The sequence below is a fragment of the Cryptotermes secundus genome, unplaced genomic scaffold, assembly GCF_002891405.2.
Source record: "Cryptotermes secundus unplaced genomic scaffold, Csec_1.0 scaffold388, whole genome shotgun sequence".
Lineage (NCBI taxonomy): Eukaryota > Metazoa > Arthropoda > Insecta > Blattodea > Kalotermitidae > Cryptotermes > Cryptotermes secundus.
In genome coordinates, this window is record NW_019721765.1 from 285,362 (window position 1) to 303,429 (window position 18,068).

Consider the following 18,068-nt stretch of genomic DNA (forward strand, 5'->3'; position numbering starts at 1 on the left):
CCCTCTCCAATAACTAACTAACTACAGTAACACTGTGAAGAAAAGGCCGTGCCATAGCTCAAGCGGTTAGTCGCTGGCTTCCCACCGTTGCAGCCCAGGTTCGATCCTGGGTCTGGTCAAGTGGGATTTGTGGTGGACAAAGTGGCGCTGGGGCTGGTTTCCTCCGAGTATTTCGGTTTCCCCTGCCAATCTTCATTCCGCCAAATTTTCCATCATCATAATCACCCGGGGCAGGTACAATAGGCCGATCAGTGGCCGCTGTTCCGAGTGGACTAAGTTGGACTCCACCCTCACTAAGAGAATTTAAAGAAAAATATTTTAACACTGTGAATAATTTATCGTCGAAGAGAACTGCAACTGATAACGTTGACTTCTGACTATTTGGAAAACGCTAGAATGAAAGCTAAATAAGATTTTTTTTAATTAATATTAGTATATCATTTAATTTAGGAGCCGGGATAGTTCAGTCAGTATAGCGACTGGCAACGGACTCGACGACCGAGGGGTCGGAGTTCGAGTCCCAGTGGGTCAAGAATTTCCTCTTTTTCACGTCGTCCATATCGGCTCTGGGGTTCACCCAATTTCCTCAACCAATGGGTACGGGGGGTAAAGTGGCGTGAAGCTGAAGACTCACCTCCAGCTAGTGCCGAGGTCAAGAAAATATGGATCTATACATCCACTCCCTCAGACGTCTTCATGGCGTAGTGCTTAATTAGTTATGCGCAGAGACATCGTTACCTTAACTTGACATCATTTAATTTAGTCATAGCCACGTATTTAAACAAAAATTAAAAAAAGAGAAAAATTATTCGTCGATAAACTATCAAGCGGCACATTATCTTTTAATGTAAATGTATAAAAAATGTTTTAACAAGCTCCCCCCTCCACCGCACACCGGCTTCACAATAATCCGACATCGACTTGCTGAATTTTATTTTTTAACATTACCCAAAATAACTTCAAATGAGTATAAAGGACCTCGTCCTATATTTGTTGCGCTTATATTAATTATTTTTATTAATATAGATCAATGAAAAATTCTGTCTGTGGAAAGCGCGCTGTCACTGGACAGACTGCATCAGTAGACGCGTTATTTTAAGCTCAATGGGACAGAAAGCTAATGGAACACATAAAACCCATGCAGTGCAAAAGCATTCATATATATCCATTGTATTAATGCACAGATCTTGGTTTCGTGCATTTCGGGGAAGGCGTATTGCAGTAACATTCGCATGTTTTCCGAATAGCTTCTTTATGATTTTGCTTATCTCGCTGCTCTCGATGCTCATGTATTGCAGATATCGATTTATTATCGCAGAGATGACAATCTGGTGTTTCAAAGAAGCTCGACACAGAGTAGAGAAACAAAGGCGATTTCTTCTCTTTTCTTGTTATTTAAAATAAAATCTCATTTCTTAAACGAGACACGCATTTTACGGCTTTAATTAATTTCATGCACGAAAAGTTACTTTTTAAGAAAAGTGATACTCATTTCTATTCAAAACTTATCTGAAGCAAGATGAATAGTTACACTAGGCCTTAAGAAACGTAAACTTCATCCTTGTGTTTAATTAATTAAGCAGTACGTCATGAAGGCGTATGTGGGAGGAGATGTAGTGATCCAAGTTTGCTTGACCTCGACACTAGTTGGAGGTGAGTAGTCAGCTTCAAGCTCCAGGCCTCTTACCCCCGGTGAAAAGCCCCTGTACCGATTGGATATGAAGCAGGGTGGGCCTCGGTAGGCTACTTACTGCTTGAGAGATGTTTGTCCATTTTGCACACTGTGCTTCCAAGGAACACAAAATTTTGAGCAGTTCTGTGAAAATCAGAGAGACAGTTTAATGGTTGCTAGCAATTACCAGAATGCTTATTCTGAGACTGAGACAGTCAGTCAGTTGGTCGGCAGGCATGTATATTCGTAGATATTTTATAAAATCCGTGTGAGGTGGGTCCCTTGTCATCACGGCATGGCGCGTTCTCAGGTTGCCCATGTAAAGGGCGTCTTCCAGTTACGGAGGGTAGCTGGGAATGTACTGTCAAGTATTTAGGGTGTGCGTGAAATATAGTAGGGTTTTGAATTGATGACCGGATTTATTACAAACGTAAGCAACTTGTTACTACACTTCACAAACTATTAACTGACACACTGTGTCTTCTCTTCTCATCAACTTCGACTGCCGCCTCAAAAGGTTCCCTGCTCACTGCTCACTGGGAACTCCGGTACTCAACTGACTCAAACGACCTTCCTTGTCCTTTTTATAACCCTCGGCACGGACTGCAGAGAAAACACAACTCTTCTATTGTTTCCTGTATTCCTTTACGCGGAAAAGCGTTTGTTCAACTGTCCCGTAGCAGCGGCCGTACGCCGTCACATCTCGTATCGTGATACCTCCTCTATTGTTGCGTACGGGAATTACTTAGCAATGGCTGTTTCTCTGCCTCAGCAGTTCTTCTTTGAGCAAATATGCCACAATATTGAATAAGCAATCGCGGAGAGCTGACAAGGGGTGGTCCTCCAGCTTGGGAGTCGGGAGTGGGGCTAACAACTCCTCGCCCCAAGAAATAAGCTTGTTACGAAATGTCACAAAGGGCCTCGGACTTGGGCGGTTTCTTTGAATAAACGACCTAAGCTAAAGAAAACGGACATGAGATTTGGTACATGGAACGTAAGAAGTCTGTATAGGGCAGGTTCGCTCATGACAGTTGAGAAACAAATATCAAAACATAAGATTTAGCAGGAGTACAGGAGGTAAGATGGGGCAGAGATGGCACCGAATCAGCAAGCGAATATACATTTTTCTATGGACAAGGAAATAAGAAATATGAATTAGGTGCAGGTTTCTTCCTACATAAGAAAATCAAATCAGTATTTAAGGGGATAGAGTTTGTTAGTGATAGGCAGTCGCTGGTGTAATATCAGTGCTCTGAATGTTCATACCTCAACAGAGGATACAATTAATGATAAGAAAGGCAGCTGCTACGTGAAATTAGAATGTGTATTCGATAAAATTCCTAAATACCATATGAAAATTTTGTTAGGAGATTTCAATGCTAAAGTAGATAGGGAAGACATTTTCAAATTAACAACTGGGAATGAGAGATTGCATGAAATTAGTAATGATAATGGAGTTACAGAAGTAAACTTAGTAACATCAAAAAATCTGACCTTCGAATGTGCCATGTTCCCAAAACACAACATTCATAAATTTAATTCAACATCTCCTGATGGAAAGACAATAAAATTTACCAAGTTTTGATAAACAAAACAGGTCACTGAAATGTACCTGATGTCCGATTGTTCAGGGCAGCAGATTGTGACACTGACCACAATCTGGTGGTGACAAAAGTTAGGGATAGGTTGGCTACGAGTAAAAAAAACGCACAGCGTTCTTTTTTTTTTTCTTGGCACTACAGCCCCAGTGGGCCTAAGCCTACCTCCATGAACTTCTCCGTTCACTTCGGTTTTTCTACATCTTACACATTCGGTAGGACTCGTTAGGCGGGGATCAGCTCGTCGCAAGGCCTCTACCTGTACACAAACACAGAAAAACGCATACACATAAACTGAACATCCATGCCCTGAGTGGGATTCGAACCCACGATCCCGGTTTCCAAGCGAGCGAAGACAGTACATGCCTTAGACCGCTCGGCTACCGTGACCGGCACACCGTTCATATGGAGAGGTTTAATCTCAAGAAATTGAACGAGGGAGAGGGCAGGGAGCCATATCGTGTTGAAATCTCAAATAGATTCGCATCTTTGAAAAACCTGAGGCATAAGCCAAGGTTCGACGCAGGATGCTAAAAATTATTAGATGAAAGGTTGCAAGCCAAATTGCAGTGGCTACAGGATCCAAGCGAAATAAATGGGGATAATCTGAATATAAGACGTGAAACTAGCAGGCATTTCAGGAATAAAGAGGGAATATCTGAAAGACAAAATTAATGAGCATGCAGCGAACAGCAAGAACAGACTTGTATAGGGGTATAAATGACTTCAAGAGGGGTTACCAACCTAGCAGTAACTTAGTGAAGGATGAGAATGGTGATCTGCTTGCAGATTCCCACAATATTTTAAACAGGTGGAGGAACGACTTCTCAGTTATTGAATGTATATAGGGTCAGTGATGCTAGACAGAGAGAAATCCATACAGCGGAGCCGTCAGTATCTGATCCCAGCCCTTTTGAGGCTGCAATTGCTATTGCATAATTGAAAAGGTATAAATCGCCGGGTAGTGATCAAATTCCGGCAAAACTTGTATTCAAGCAGGGGGAGAAACATTAAGGTCTGAGATCCATAAACTCATTAATTCTACTCGTATTTGGAATATGGATTGCCTGATTATTGCCATTTTACAAGAAGGTTGATAAAACTCACTACTAATTATTGTATGATATAACAGGTATCAACTTCAAAATTCTACCCAGTACCCTTCTCTCAGGTTTAGGCCCATAGATGCTATATATTCCGGATCATCAGTATGGATGTCGATGTGACAGATCAACTACTGATCAGATTTTTTAATTCGTCAGATACTGGAGAATAAGAAAGAGCAAAATGAGTCAACATATCAGTAATTCGTGAACTTTAAGAAAGTCTATGATTCAGTTAGGAGGGAAGTATTGTACAATATTCTCATAGAGTTTGGGGTACCCATGTAATTAGTTTGGATGATTAAAATGTATGTAAATGAACCGTGTACTAAAGTACGTATAGGTAAACATCTGTTGATAATTTTCCTACCCGCAATGATCGAAAACAAGCTGCTTTATCGTCACTGCTTTTCAACTTTGCTTTAGAATATGTCATTAGGAAGGTCCAGGAAAACCAGGTGGGACTGAAATTAAACGGGACACATCAGCTGTTGGTCTATGCTGATGATGTGAATCTACTGGATGATAATGTAGGTACCATAAAGAAAAACACACAGACTTTAACTGACGCAAGTAAAGAGGTTGGTCTAGAAGTAAACACAGAGAAAACTGAGTATATGTTGCTGTGTCGTCACCAAAATGCAGGGCAAAATCGTTACATAAAGATAGCCAACAGATGTTTTGAAAATGTGGCACATTTCAAATATATGGGAACGAGAGTAACAAATAAATTTTGATTGAGAAGGAAATTAAGAGGAGATTGAACTCGGATAATGCTTGCTACCGCTCAGTCCAGAACCTTTGTCTTCTCGTCTGCTGTCCAAAAATAAGAAAATTAGAATATACAAAACTATAATTTTGCCTGTGGTTCTGTATGGGTGTGAAACTTGCTCTCTGACATTAAGGGAGGAACTTAGCCTGAGGGTGTTTGAGAACAGGTAGCTAAGGAGAATATTTTGACCGAAGAGAGATGAAGTGACAGGAGGTAGGAGAAAACTGCATAAAGAGTAGCTTCATAATTTGTACACTCTTCGCCAAGTGCAATTAGACTGATGAAATCAAGGGGGATGAGATGGGCAGTTCATGCAGCACGAATATGGGAGGAGGCATATAGAATATTGGTGAGAAAGCCCGAAGGAAAGAGACCGCTAGGAAGACCAAGACGTAGGTGGGTGGATAATATTAAAATATATCTTAGAGAGACAGAATGGGGTGGTACGGACTGGATTGATCTGGCTCAGGATAGGGACCAGTGGAGGGATCTTGTGAACACAGTAATGAACCTTCGTCTTCCATAAAATTCTGGGAAGTTAATGAGTAGATGCACAACTGGCGGCTTCTCAAGAAGAGCTCAATTTCATGAAGTTAGTTAGTAGACGGGTTGTACAGGAGGTCTGCTGTTGAATTTTCCTACAAGTGTCATTGTGGTTCATATCTACCGTTAGTACTTGCAATGTAAGCGAGAGGTCAAATAATCTCTTGTTTACGTTTCAGTTAGGTATATTAATCTTTTGGCGGGAAAAAATGAACTAAAATGAGATAAACATATTCGAATGAGTAAAACATTTCCTAACCTGGGGTACACAATATGTACTGGGGCACGGTCTCGCTAGGGAACGTAAATATGGAGGGAGACTTGTCTGGGAGCCTTCAGGGGCAATCTCCCCGCTTCCATTAGACCACCCAGCGTCAGGTTGGTACTCCAGCACTGATAATTTATCTTTCCTGAGAAGGCTCAGGGTATTAAGATATATTCTGAACCTCTGGATCAACATTATAAATTCCGTCCCTTGATGAAGGAACACAAGAACAGGGACAAGACGAAGTAACTACTCCGTACTTACATGCTGGACGCAGAGAAGGCCTATGGACTCTGAAGTAAGTTTTGGAAAGCGTTTGGCATTTTTCCCAAGGTTCTAACATGTACAGTACTGAAACAGATTTTAACATTGTCTCCATTTTGGATGGAAGCATTTTACTCTTCAGACAGACCAGTATGTAGAGCGGACCATTATTTTTTTTGTTCTTTATTTCAACATTCTCAGAGCAGCTGGAACGAAGAAAACATCTTAATAAATGCCACGGAATTTCGAGTTGATTCCGCCAAACCAACATCTTTCTTCCCCTGCGACGTGGAAGAATGTGAATGATTGTTATTGCAACGTCAATTTATTTAACTTCTTTAGCTGTTAAAACATTTCAAGCGATTCTTTTTGCATGACAACCGTAATAGGGATAAAATTAAATACAGAGGGTAATACGAAATTCCCAAATATTATACAGAAGTTTATATTATAATGAAGTTTAAACCTGTTTACATCATCGTTATATTCATCCACATTTGGTACTTGAACGATATGGGCCGCGCCATAGCTTAAGCGGTTAGTCGCTGGCTTCCCACCGCATCGGCCCGGTTTCGATCCCGGGTCTGGTCAAGTGGGATTTGTGGTGGACAAAGTGTCGCTGGGGCAGGTTTTCTCCGAGTACTTCGCTTCCCCTGCCAATCTTCATTCCACCAATTGCTCCACAATCACCCCCACCTATCATCTGGGGCAGGTACAATAGGCCAGAAGTGGCCGCAGTACAAGGGACTTAGTCCCACCCCACTAGCAGTAAAAAATACTCGAACGATAACATTACATGGTTGAATCTCGTACCTTGAAAGCTTGGGTGTTATGGGACAGCAGGTCGTCGTAAGGCCCTAATTAAGCACTACACCATGAAGGAGTAAGGGGAAGTAGATGTATAGACCCACGCTTTGTCGACCTCTGCATTCATTGGAGGTGAGTGGCCAACTACATGCCCCGGCCGCTTTACTCCAGGAGAAAGAGCCCCCGGTACCCATTGTAGAGAAGGCTGGGTGGGCCCCAAAGCCGATGTGGAGAAGAGAAAATTCTTGACCCTACCGGCACTGGAACTCCGACCCCTCGGTCGTCCGGCCCGTAGCCAGTCGTTATACCACTACGTTACCCCGAATTAACAAATTACTAATTGCTTAATTGCCGGTCACGGTAGCCGAGCGGTCTAAGGCATGTACTGTCTTCGCTTGCTTGGAAGCCGGGATCCTGGGTTCGGATCAAATACAAGGCGTGGGTGTTTGGTATGTGTATGTGTTCATTTTGTGTTTGTGCTGTTCTGTGTTTAGGTAGAGGCCTTGCGATGAGCTGATCACTCGTCCAAGGAGTCCTACCAAAACAAAAACAAACTCCGTGGCCTGTAGTCCGCAAGCGAACTATACCGACCGAGCGACCGTAGCTTGTCGGAGAGTTTGGTGTCAACTTTAGCGGTTAGAGGGTGTCGCGTAGTCAGCGCAACGGATCCCCACGGCCATTAATCTCGGTTTCCTAGGCCGGAGCCGCTATTTCCTTTAAATAGCTCAATTATCCTCACAGGGCTGAGTGAACCCCGTTCCAGACCCACTCATAAAACCTTGGCAGCGCCGGGAATAGTACCCGGGACCTCGGGATCTGTAGCCAGGAACTCTGACCACTAGACCACAGAGGCGGCCAAGGAATCCTGCCATCTGTAAAATGATCAAAATGAAAAAGACAAACTCGACACCGTAAGGTATAAGAAGAACGGATTAAGTAAGTAAAAAAATCTTAATTCATGATACCCATCCGGCCGTTCTGGCACTGTTGCGTTAAGTACAGACGCACGGAGTACCGAGCGATGGTTGCGGGCGCTCCACAGGAAACAGTGACAAGCACAAATAAGGTACGCAACAAATTTGAGAAAACAAATGTTAACGATTATAAAATGGTTTGACAGCACTGTTCAATGTGACTCAATATATATTTATATAGTGCCTTTACATGTTTCGGTCAGTTGTGACAATTTTCAGAACGCAATAACAACATTCTAAGGAACTACTATTTCTTTTTTTTTCCCTGTGGCGCTGCAGCCCCAATTTGGGCCTAGGCCTACCTCATGAAAAGCTCCGTTTCACTTCGGTTTACTAGATCTTACACATACGGTAGGACTCCTTGGGCGAGTGATCAGCTCGTCGCAAGGCCTCTACCTGTAGACAAACACAGAAAAACGCACACAAACATCCATGCCCTGAGTGGGATTCGAACCCACGATCCCGGCTTCCGAGCGAGCGAGACAGTGCATGCCTTAGACCGCTCGGCTACCGTGACCGGCAAGGAACTATTATTACATATACTTAAACTTTTGTATAAAAATTTGTTAAAGTTAAAAGGTGTATGAGTTATTACTATATTATTAATGATTTTAATATTTAGAATTTTGAACAGCTGAAGTTTGTGTCTTCGTGCTTCTGTCAAAACTGGAGACTGGGGTGTTATTTGCCGTCCTCTGTGGTCCGGGCAGCGTTATTTTCCCCTTTTTTATATAGTCCGTTAAGGATCTGAGTTGTTGTCATGTTGTTTCTCCTTTCGTTTTGTGATGAGTATTAACAATATCGCTTCCTTTCCAAAACATTGCAGCTTAAACTTGGACCTATACAAACAACGACTCCTGCAGTTGCTTTCGCTAGTTGTGAGACGATGCCTCATATTCTGGTGACAATTATGTGAACATTATTCCTCTCGGACATCTTCTGTTCTCATGTTACAAATAAGTAAGTAAAAAAGTAAGTAAAGGTATCACTGTAACAGGCCGTGGAGGCCCATAGGGTTATGAGATGTTGAGGTTCCCACATTTTCTAGACAATCGGCTCATAGATGGCGGCAAGGTTCTCAGCCCTATGCGCCGACCGCCCTTTACCCCCAAGAATATTACAACAAGATTCCTGGTACTAATTTCTGTTAGAGGCTGAGTCGACCCCAGGGCCCGATCGCCCTTTACCCCCAAGAATATTCCTGGTACTAATTTCTGTTAGAGGCTGAGTCGACCCCAGGGCCCGATCGCCCTTTACCCCCAAGAATATTCCTGGTACTAATTTCTGTTAGAGGCTAAGTCGACCCCAGGGCCGACCGCCCTTTACCCCCAAGAATATTCCAACAAGATTCCTGGTACTAATTTCCGTTAGAGGCTGAGTCGACCCCAGGGCCATAGTGTGGCTGGAAGGATTAGGTCAATTGAAAAAAATCCACTGACCTCATTGGGACTTGAACCCGCGACCTTCCGGCATGTAGCATAGTGCCTCAACCAACTACGCTACCGCGTGCCCCTCCCATGTTACATATACGAAACAAAATTTGAAAATGTTTGGAGTCCAGTGTTTAAAAATACCTGTTTATGGAATGACAGCAAGATGTTAAGATCCATTTGGGACGAGACATCAGATTAAGATTAAGATTATAAAAGAAAAGAAGTAAAGTGGTCAAAGGATGTTGCCCAATAAGCAGTAAAAATGAACTCACTACACGTGTCCTTATAGGATGATCTGTTCGACATTGGCTCTAAGATACAGGAGAAAGGCTTCAGCAAGCCATGCATATGTAGCCAATGTTCACCGCATAGCCAGCCCTTATCTCGCGGTTTGTTAGAAGTCAGAGTTAGAAGAAAAACACAATCAATCAAATCCATCAAGTTATTTTGTGTGTGTAATTTAAATCGTAGACAGCAGTGTCTCGAAACATTTACAGGATTTCAAAAGAACTTAGTTAATTCTACCAAACCCTATTATGGCGCTTCTTGGGCCTCCCCCCACCGCCCTCCCGTCAACTGATACAATTATCGAAATAGGTGTTCTAGGCATTAACTGTCTGATACTGCTAAAATTCAAGAAAACATAAAAAGGAAATGGATGCCTCCCAAATCCATTATTCTTTCATTTTCTCGTCTTCAACAACAACAATATGGCGGCCATGCGAACTTGTCAGGTGGGAAAAAACATTAGCGTCCATCAATTTGCGGCCTTCAAATATTATAGGCTTTGAGTAATATATACAGGTAATGGATCTTTTTTTAAGAGAATGAAAAATAACACGTTGAGCTCTTATTTTTTCGGTGTCACGGTAACTGATGAACCATTGCAACTTGACATGAAAAATTCACACAATGACTATGTTATAATTACATACACTGTACTACGGTAATATGGATGATAATATATCGATACTTATAACCCTTAGGAAGCCTACGGTTCTAACGATAGTCTAATTGCCTTCAGTGCTGAAAACGTCGTGATTTCCTGCAGATGAGGGTAATGCTTCCTACCACTGAGTCCAGAATCTTTTGCCTTCTCGTCTGCAGTCTAAAACATAAAAATTAGAATATACAAAACTACAATTTTGCCGGTGGTTCTGTATGGGTGTGAAACTTGGTCTCTGACATTAAGGGAAGAACATAGACTGAGGGTGTTTCAGAACAGGGCGTTGAGGAGAATATTTGGACCGAAGAGAGATGAAGTGACAGGAGGTTTGAGAAAGCAGCTTCATAACCTGTACGTTACTTCAAGTATAATTAGGGCGATCAAATCAAGGAGGATGAGGTGGGCAGGACATGTAGCAAGAATGGAGGAGAAGAGAAATGCATATAGATACTGGTGGGAAAGCCGGAAGGAAGAGAGACCACTGGGAAGTCCAAGGCGTAGGTGGGTGAACAATAATAAAATGAATCTCAGAGAGATAGGATTGGATGGTATGGATTGGATCGATCTGGCTCAGGATAGGGACCGTTGGAGGGTTCTTGTGAACACGGTAATGAAACTTCGGGTTCCATAAAATGCTGGGAATTTCTTGAGTAGCTGTACAATTGGCAGCTTCTCAAGAAGGGCTCAGCTCCATGAGTGAGGGCACAAAATGCGAGGAGTATGCGAATTCTGAACCATCTGAAGCAAAATTACACTGAAAATCTAATAATGGAAATGTTCCACTCGTCTCCCCAATTGCGGATCGTCCGCCATTGCAGAAACATCTATGACTGCCAGCTTACTAACCAGTCAACTCGCTCAGCCTAGCCCGAAATTCTCCCGAATGTACACTACCCTCTTCACAAGTGCCCAACGACCGGCCCCTATCTCAAGGCCGACGCATCCAGTCCACACATAAAAATCCTATTTCTATACGGCATACTTAAACATCACCCTTTCCTCTCAACGTGGTCTCTGTTCTCCAGATATTTGACTAAATTCTGTATGCATGTCAACTTTCTCTTTCAATGTTTATTCTTGTCACAGTAATTAGGAAATATAATATATGAACCGACCTCAAAATCCTCTTCCCCATGTCATCTCAGCATTCCACTCACTCTTCACCGTTCAGACTTGAAATTCTATGCTAACTTTGGCCATATGTCTTCACCCATTCTATCTGTGTAATCTTTTCATTTTCCCTTAAAAATATATTACTCCAGATCTCTTCAACAAAGCACATAGAATAGGCACATTTCGTTAAGACTATGAGTTCTGAAATTTTGTAAAATGTTCAGCAAAAATCAAATCGGATAGCAAGCCTAGTAAACATACCATCACTCAATTCTGATTTCCCCTCCCCCATCTTTGGCACTGTAGCTCCTGGGCCTTGGCCTACCTCCATGAAACTCTCCGTTTCACTTCGGTTTACTTCGGTTTACTAGATCTTAAACATTCGGTAGGACCCCTTGTGAGGGTGATCACCTTGTCGCAAGACCTCTACCTGTACATAAACATAGAAAAACGCACACAAACACCAAACATCCATGCCCTGAGTGGGATTCGAACCCATGATCACGGCTTCCGAGCGAAGACAGCACATGCCTCAGATCACTCGGCTACCGTGATCGGCTTTTAATATTTCAGACTCTCATATTATTAATAAATCATGAACACCGGTTAAAAATGTGTAAGGCGCAATTTTGCAGGTTGAGAGGGTACCCGTGCCTCGGTTTGCAAGAAGAACAAGGATTCAATACATCCGGAAATAAACACATAACGAGAACATTTCGATCTGAAACACATCACGTATAGGAGAATACGCTGTTATTATTCCCTGACGAAAGGTGCGGCACACGTGTCGCTTATGATACATACATAAAATCTTAACCGGTTACGTCATGGAACGATGCCATTTGGAAGACAAGGGGGATACAGTGGAAGAACTTATTTTCAGAAGAAGTTACAGATTTCTAACTTAATTAAATTGAGTTCTTAACTTAAAAGCTAGTCAGAATTAGAAATGACTTGTGCAATCATGAATACTGCATTTCTCCGGCGTTAATCTTCGCTGTGTTCTGATATAAAATGCATTTCACAATAACACAAAAATGAAATTTCAATTAGGTAATACTTTCTTTGAGCTCAGCATTATGGACCTAGAGGATAGAGGATTTTGAGCCAATGAAATAATGATCACGAAATTCTATATTAAAAGGATTCCAGCAACATTCATTGGGACGCGGAGAAAAATCCCACTGTTCACTGCCGATAACAGAGGAGTGAAAGCAAGTATTCTAGCGTGACGTGCGCAGTATTTCTAAATGCGTTCGGAGTGATGCCGAATCCCTCGCTGGTCCCTCTTTGCTGAGACATCTATTGCCGCCAAAGCCGACGAACTGTATGCGCCGAAAGATGTCTTAATGAAATCTCTACCTTCAAGCTTCGTTTGCTTTTTCCTCCACAATGATATACTGCTTAGAAATTTCCGGCCTTTTGTGCAAAGTAGGGGTTATAGTGGCCCAATATCCAGATAGCATATTCATTTATACTCGTAGTTCTGAGGTTCAGCGCCTAATGAGGCCTTCGTCTTCATTTGACGTTCCACGCCTATTGATTTTTCGAATACAGAAGAGTATTTATAAAGTGGACTAATTTTTCTGTTCTATTTATTTCGGGTGATGAAATATGATCCAATGGGTGTCAATCCTACTCTTAGGTGTTTCAATACGAGATAAACTGTTTCCACGAAAGCTACAAAATGCTGTCACTTCCAGTAACACTCGCAGGAGTTACGGAGCTACACAGGAATAACTGTCCATTACTCTTGCACTTTTATAGACGCAAATGGATCAGAGTGATGTAACCAAATAAAACAACAGGAAGGACGAAATATGGTTGCTAAGGGATGTAACAGTTTATAGTGGGACCGACATCACAAATCAAATCATGAGACAAGGACTATAATATATTAAACATTCTAGTCAAAATGAGTGAATATTAAGCGTACTGGTTCATCGTCCTGGAAAGAATGGATGAAATCAGACTGCTAAAATATTTTACTAGTAAAAATATCTCCGTGGCTTTAGTCCGCAAGCGAACCATACCGACCGAGCGACCGCCGCTTGTCGGCGAAGTTAGTGCCAAATTTAGCGCATAGAGGGTGTCACGTGGTCAGCGCAACGAATCCCCACGGCCGTTAATTTTGGCTTTCTAGTCCGGTATATTTACCAGTACACATCAGAAAGTGGGAGATGATGAGGTGCAACATAAATAACATGGATGAACCTGAAATGGGAATAACGTAGAAATCTATGATGATGATGTGGAGGAGGAGGAGGAGGAGGAGAAGGAGAGGAAGGAGGATTATATTGAGTTCTCTAACTTTGGTTTCTGGACGATTCAGAGGCAAACACAGGCGCTTTATTATAGACAGATAAATATCTTAATTATATGTATGTTTGAGAACAGGGGCCTGAGGAGAATACTTTGACCGAAGAGAGATGAAGTGACAGGAGATTTGAGAAAACTGCACAATGAGGAGATTCATAACCTGTACTCTTCTCCAAGTATAATTAGAATGATCAAGTCAACGATGATGATGTGGGCAGGGCATGTAGCACGAATGGGGGAGAAGAGAAATGCGTATAGGATATTGGTGGGAAAGCCAGAAGGAAAGAGACAACTGGGAAGACGAAAGCGCAGGTGGGTGGACAATATTAAAATGGATCTTAGGGAGGATGGGATGGTGTGGATTGGATTGATCTGACTCAGGATAGGGACCAGTGGAGGGCTCTTGTGAACACGGTAATGAACCTTCGGGTTTCATAAAATGCTGGGGAATTCTTGAGTAACTACAGAATTGACGGCTCCTCCAGAAGGACTCAGCTCCATGAGTAAGTAAGTAAGTAAGGGCATGTGTTCAGACTGCGTCATGCATCATGTTTGTATCGGTACTACACCACAGTCTGTGCGTGTGCACACGCGTAAGCGCGTTTGTAACCATTACCTGTCTCGAAGTAGCTACAACTGTGTAACCTCCTAGATAAAGCGTACAGGAGCAGTAGCATTAATACAGAATGGAGAGTATAATTGACGCGGTGGCGAGGTTCAATGTCAGATTAAGATTTACGTAATGAGGCAATAGTATCAGAATCTATCAATTATGTAAGATTTGAGGTTTTCACGGGGGTGACTATGACGAATCCCGTCTTCTGGAATGTGGCTTCGTGTAGATGTTGTGTGAACGGAAGTTTCGTAGGAACGTATCGTCTCCATCTTCAGGGCAGAAAAATCCGCGAGCGAGGAACCTGCGTGAGCAGGTGGCTGTAGAATTCGTCTCTACAGGGCCGTTTATATAATCTAGCTGTAACCATGGAATATGTTCGTTGCTTGTTCGTATATAAGGAAACGTTTGTTTTGTACCGAGCTGTACTCTAGGAATCCACCTCCATGAAGACGTGTGTTAATTTCGCAGTAATGCTCTGGTCTCCACGCCTACACCTTTCGTTTTTGTATCCTAACACCGAGCGATGGTCCATGTCCCAAACGTAAAAATTTACACAAGTTTCTAGACTCAGTTTGCTCCAAAACTAGAGAACTACAACCAGATAAAGGAGACCGACTAGTGGCGAATATAATCACTGAGAGACAAATTCTGGTGATTCCTACTGCACTGCCATTCCTCTGCTTTCGCTTCTGAATTGAAAATACTAACTTACTTAAACGAACCTCATTTTAACTGCTATTGCAAAGACGAAGGAATATCCGAAGTTTGTCGTCACATTAAGAGTAAAAATTTAGTTTCAAAGTCCATAAAAAAGTAAAGGGATCCCTGTAAGAGGCCGTGGAGGCCCACAGGCATGTGAGATGTTGAGGTTCCCACATTTTCTAGAGAATCGGCTCATAGATGGCGGCAAGGTTGTCAGCCATATGCGCCGGCCACCCTTTACCCCCAAGAATATTCCAAGAAGATTCCTGGTACTAATTTCTGTTAGAGGCTGAGTCGACCCCAGGGCCATAGTGCGGCTGGAAGGATTAGGTAAATTGAAAAAATCCAATGACCTCATCGGGACTTGAACCCGTGACCTTCCGGCTTGTAGCATAGTGCCTCAACCAACTATGCTACCGCGTGCTCCCTTTCAAAGTCCATATAAAACGTAAAATGTCTTTAATTTCATGTCTTGCGCAATTTTATTAAATTTCAAAATGGTCTCAGTGTCTGTTTTGCGTGTAACTAACATAGCCTCTTGCTATGTCACTGTGACTTTAACAGGCTAAACAGGAATGTCGGCCATTGCACTTCTTATTTTTTAATAATTAAAATAAATTGAATTTAAATATCTTATATTCGTCTGATACCGAATTTGACATGACAGTTCTTACTTTTCCACATTCAGGTCGCAGGTTCAAGTCTCGATTAGGTCATTGGATTTTTTCAATTGACCTAATCCTTCCGGCCGCACTATGGCTCTGGGGTCGACTCAGCCTTTAACAGAAATGAGTACCAGGAATTAATTAAATAATTTTCCTGGGGAGTAAAGCGCGGCCGGCGCGTAAGACTGACAACCTTACCGCCATCTTTGATCCGATTGTCTAGATAATGTGGGACCCTCAACGTCTCACAACCCTATGGGCCTTCACGGCCTGGTACAGGGATAGCTTTACTTTTTTTTTACAATAAATACCAAGTTTTTTATGTAAGTGGGAAGTAAATGCATCTCGGTGTTCCTATAATGAAATATTCGTTATGTGAACTATAAGAGAAAAGCCCTCTGATATATATAAAATGTTGCGTGTAACATGTTCCATTTCGAATTTCATACCTGTATATTGATTTAGAGAACATATCTCTCCGCCTTCTGTCTGGCTACGTTTGCTCTTTCGGAAAGCAAAAATGTGCATATGGATGTTTAAACTGAATTACTGTCACAAGACTGAAGCTATTCTGGTTGATCAGAAAGAAAAGCATAGATGGTAGGACAAAGTGAAATATATCGATTTTTGCAAAGGTCAAATCAGTCGACACACGAGAGACGATGCTTGCGAGGGCCTGCAGACCTAACACGCGTAACACTACTAGCTGAACTGGCAGTGTTGCTCCTGTGTGACTCCGTGTCTATACCCACTATAAGATTAACGGAGGAAGCACAATTCTGTAAATCTCTACTCACCACAGGGAGGAAAGAAGCTTCCGACGAGTGACCACCTCCTGAAAAACAAAGAAATATTATATCTGGCTTCCTTCACATTCACAGAGCAATAAATCTATAACTACAGAAAAAAATCATTAAACCTCTCCCGCGATACACAGAACAGTCTTCCGTGAGCAGCTGGGAGCAAGTCATGGGGTCAAGAGATTTAATGTTATGGAACCCGAGGCTTCATAAACGCCATGAAAAACACAAGCCACTAAGACACTTTAAGGAGCCACACTAATCCAGACACAATCTGAACAATTTATCTTCTAGGATTCACGTTAAAGCTGTTCTCCAATCCGGAACTGAAAAATGAATACTTTCGTTTGTTCCTAAGTCAAAATAGGTAGTAAAAGTTTCAAGAGGAAAGGGTTCGTGCTTCTAAAATTAACAATGAAACCCTCTGGAACTTGAACATACAGTTTAATCTCTCATTAAACGTAGTTTTAAACGTGAAGAATGTTATGCGTTTGTACGGTTTACGAACGAAATACAGGTATGGAGGAAAAACTGAATATTCAAAATGAGATCAGTAAAACTGTGGATTATAAAAGAATTAGTTGCAACACATATGAAAACAGGAATAAAATCCCAAGGCATGGGCTGGAGGAGATCCTGTACGCCCACAAAAAAAGAGAGCCAAAATGCATCTGGAGGTTCTATGAATGACCAATTGCGCCTGGCCATGCATAGATCGCGACGAAGATGAGCGGCAAATGGTGCGCTGTTTGCAAACCGAACATGTGGCTATGGCTGAGGCTGAAGGAAACAGGATATGCATATAGAAATTTAATGACAAAATTTATTTGAAAGTTGTCACACAGAATACAGAGAAGTAAAAGAATATTTAATGGATTTTCAAAATACAGGTCGTGAGAAGGCGAAATGAAATAATCTGACTGACAATCTCCTCAGTGGCGGGCATCAGTGTTCGGGGTCATGAACCTTCGAGTTCTTGGTTCCGTACCTGACAAATAACTTTTGCCATATACTCAGCTAAATCCGAAGTAACATAAAAATTATAGGATACCTAATCCTAGTAGATTCTAAAGGGTTCTGACGACGGTGGATAACACACAGAATTACTGGGTTTTTGGACTTTCTCCATCGTTCATTTCCTAGAATTCCGTATGACGGAAAAAGTCCAAAAACCCCAATAATTATGTACCAAATCATATTTTTTAAAACATATTTCATAGACTAAAATATGGCATTTGCTGTATGCTGTACTGTGCCACAAACAAAACAGCAACGTTAGCCTTATTCTTCAGCCTATGCTGTACCCAGTCACATATGAACTGGGAAGCAGAAAGTTCTAATGCGCTTGCTAGTATGGACTGTCAGACAGCTCAGGGCCAGTGATGAATTGCTATGGAGCATTAGTGGAATGCTGACTGGTAGGGGGAAGCCGAAGTAAGCCTACACCGAGAAGAACCGATATCTTTGCCACTTTGT

At 42.1% G+C, this 18,068-nt stretch overlaps 1 protein-coding gene across 3 annotated transcripts in view; it reads right to left on the reverse strand.

Moving 5' to 3' along the window:
• Window positions 1-18,068, reverse strand: part of LOC111875687 (latrophilin Cirl) — a 1,027,517-nt gene that overhangs the window by 283,373 nt on the left and 726,076 nt on the right. For all 3 annotated transcript variants that reach the window (XM_033750172.1, XM_033750173.1, XM_033750174.1), the window contains one exon: window positions 16,590-16,627. In XM_033750172.1, the coding sequence (XP_033606063.1) occupies window positions 16,590-16,627 (38 nt within the window). The remainder of the gene's footprint in view (window positions 1-16,589; window positions 16,628-18,068) is intronic.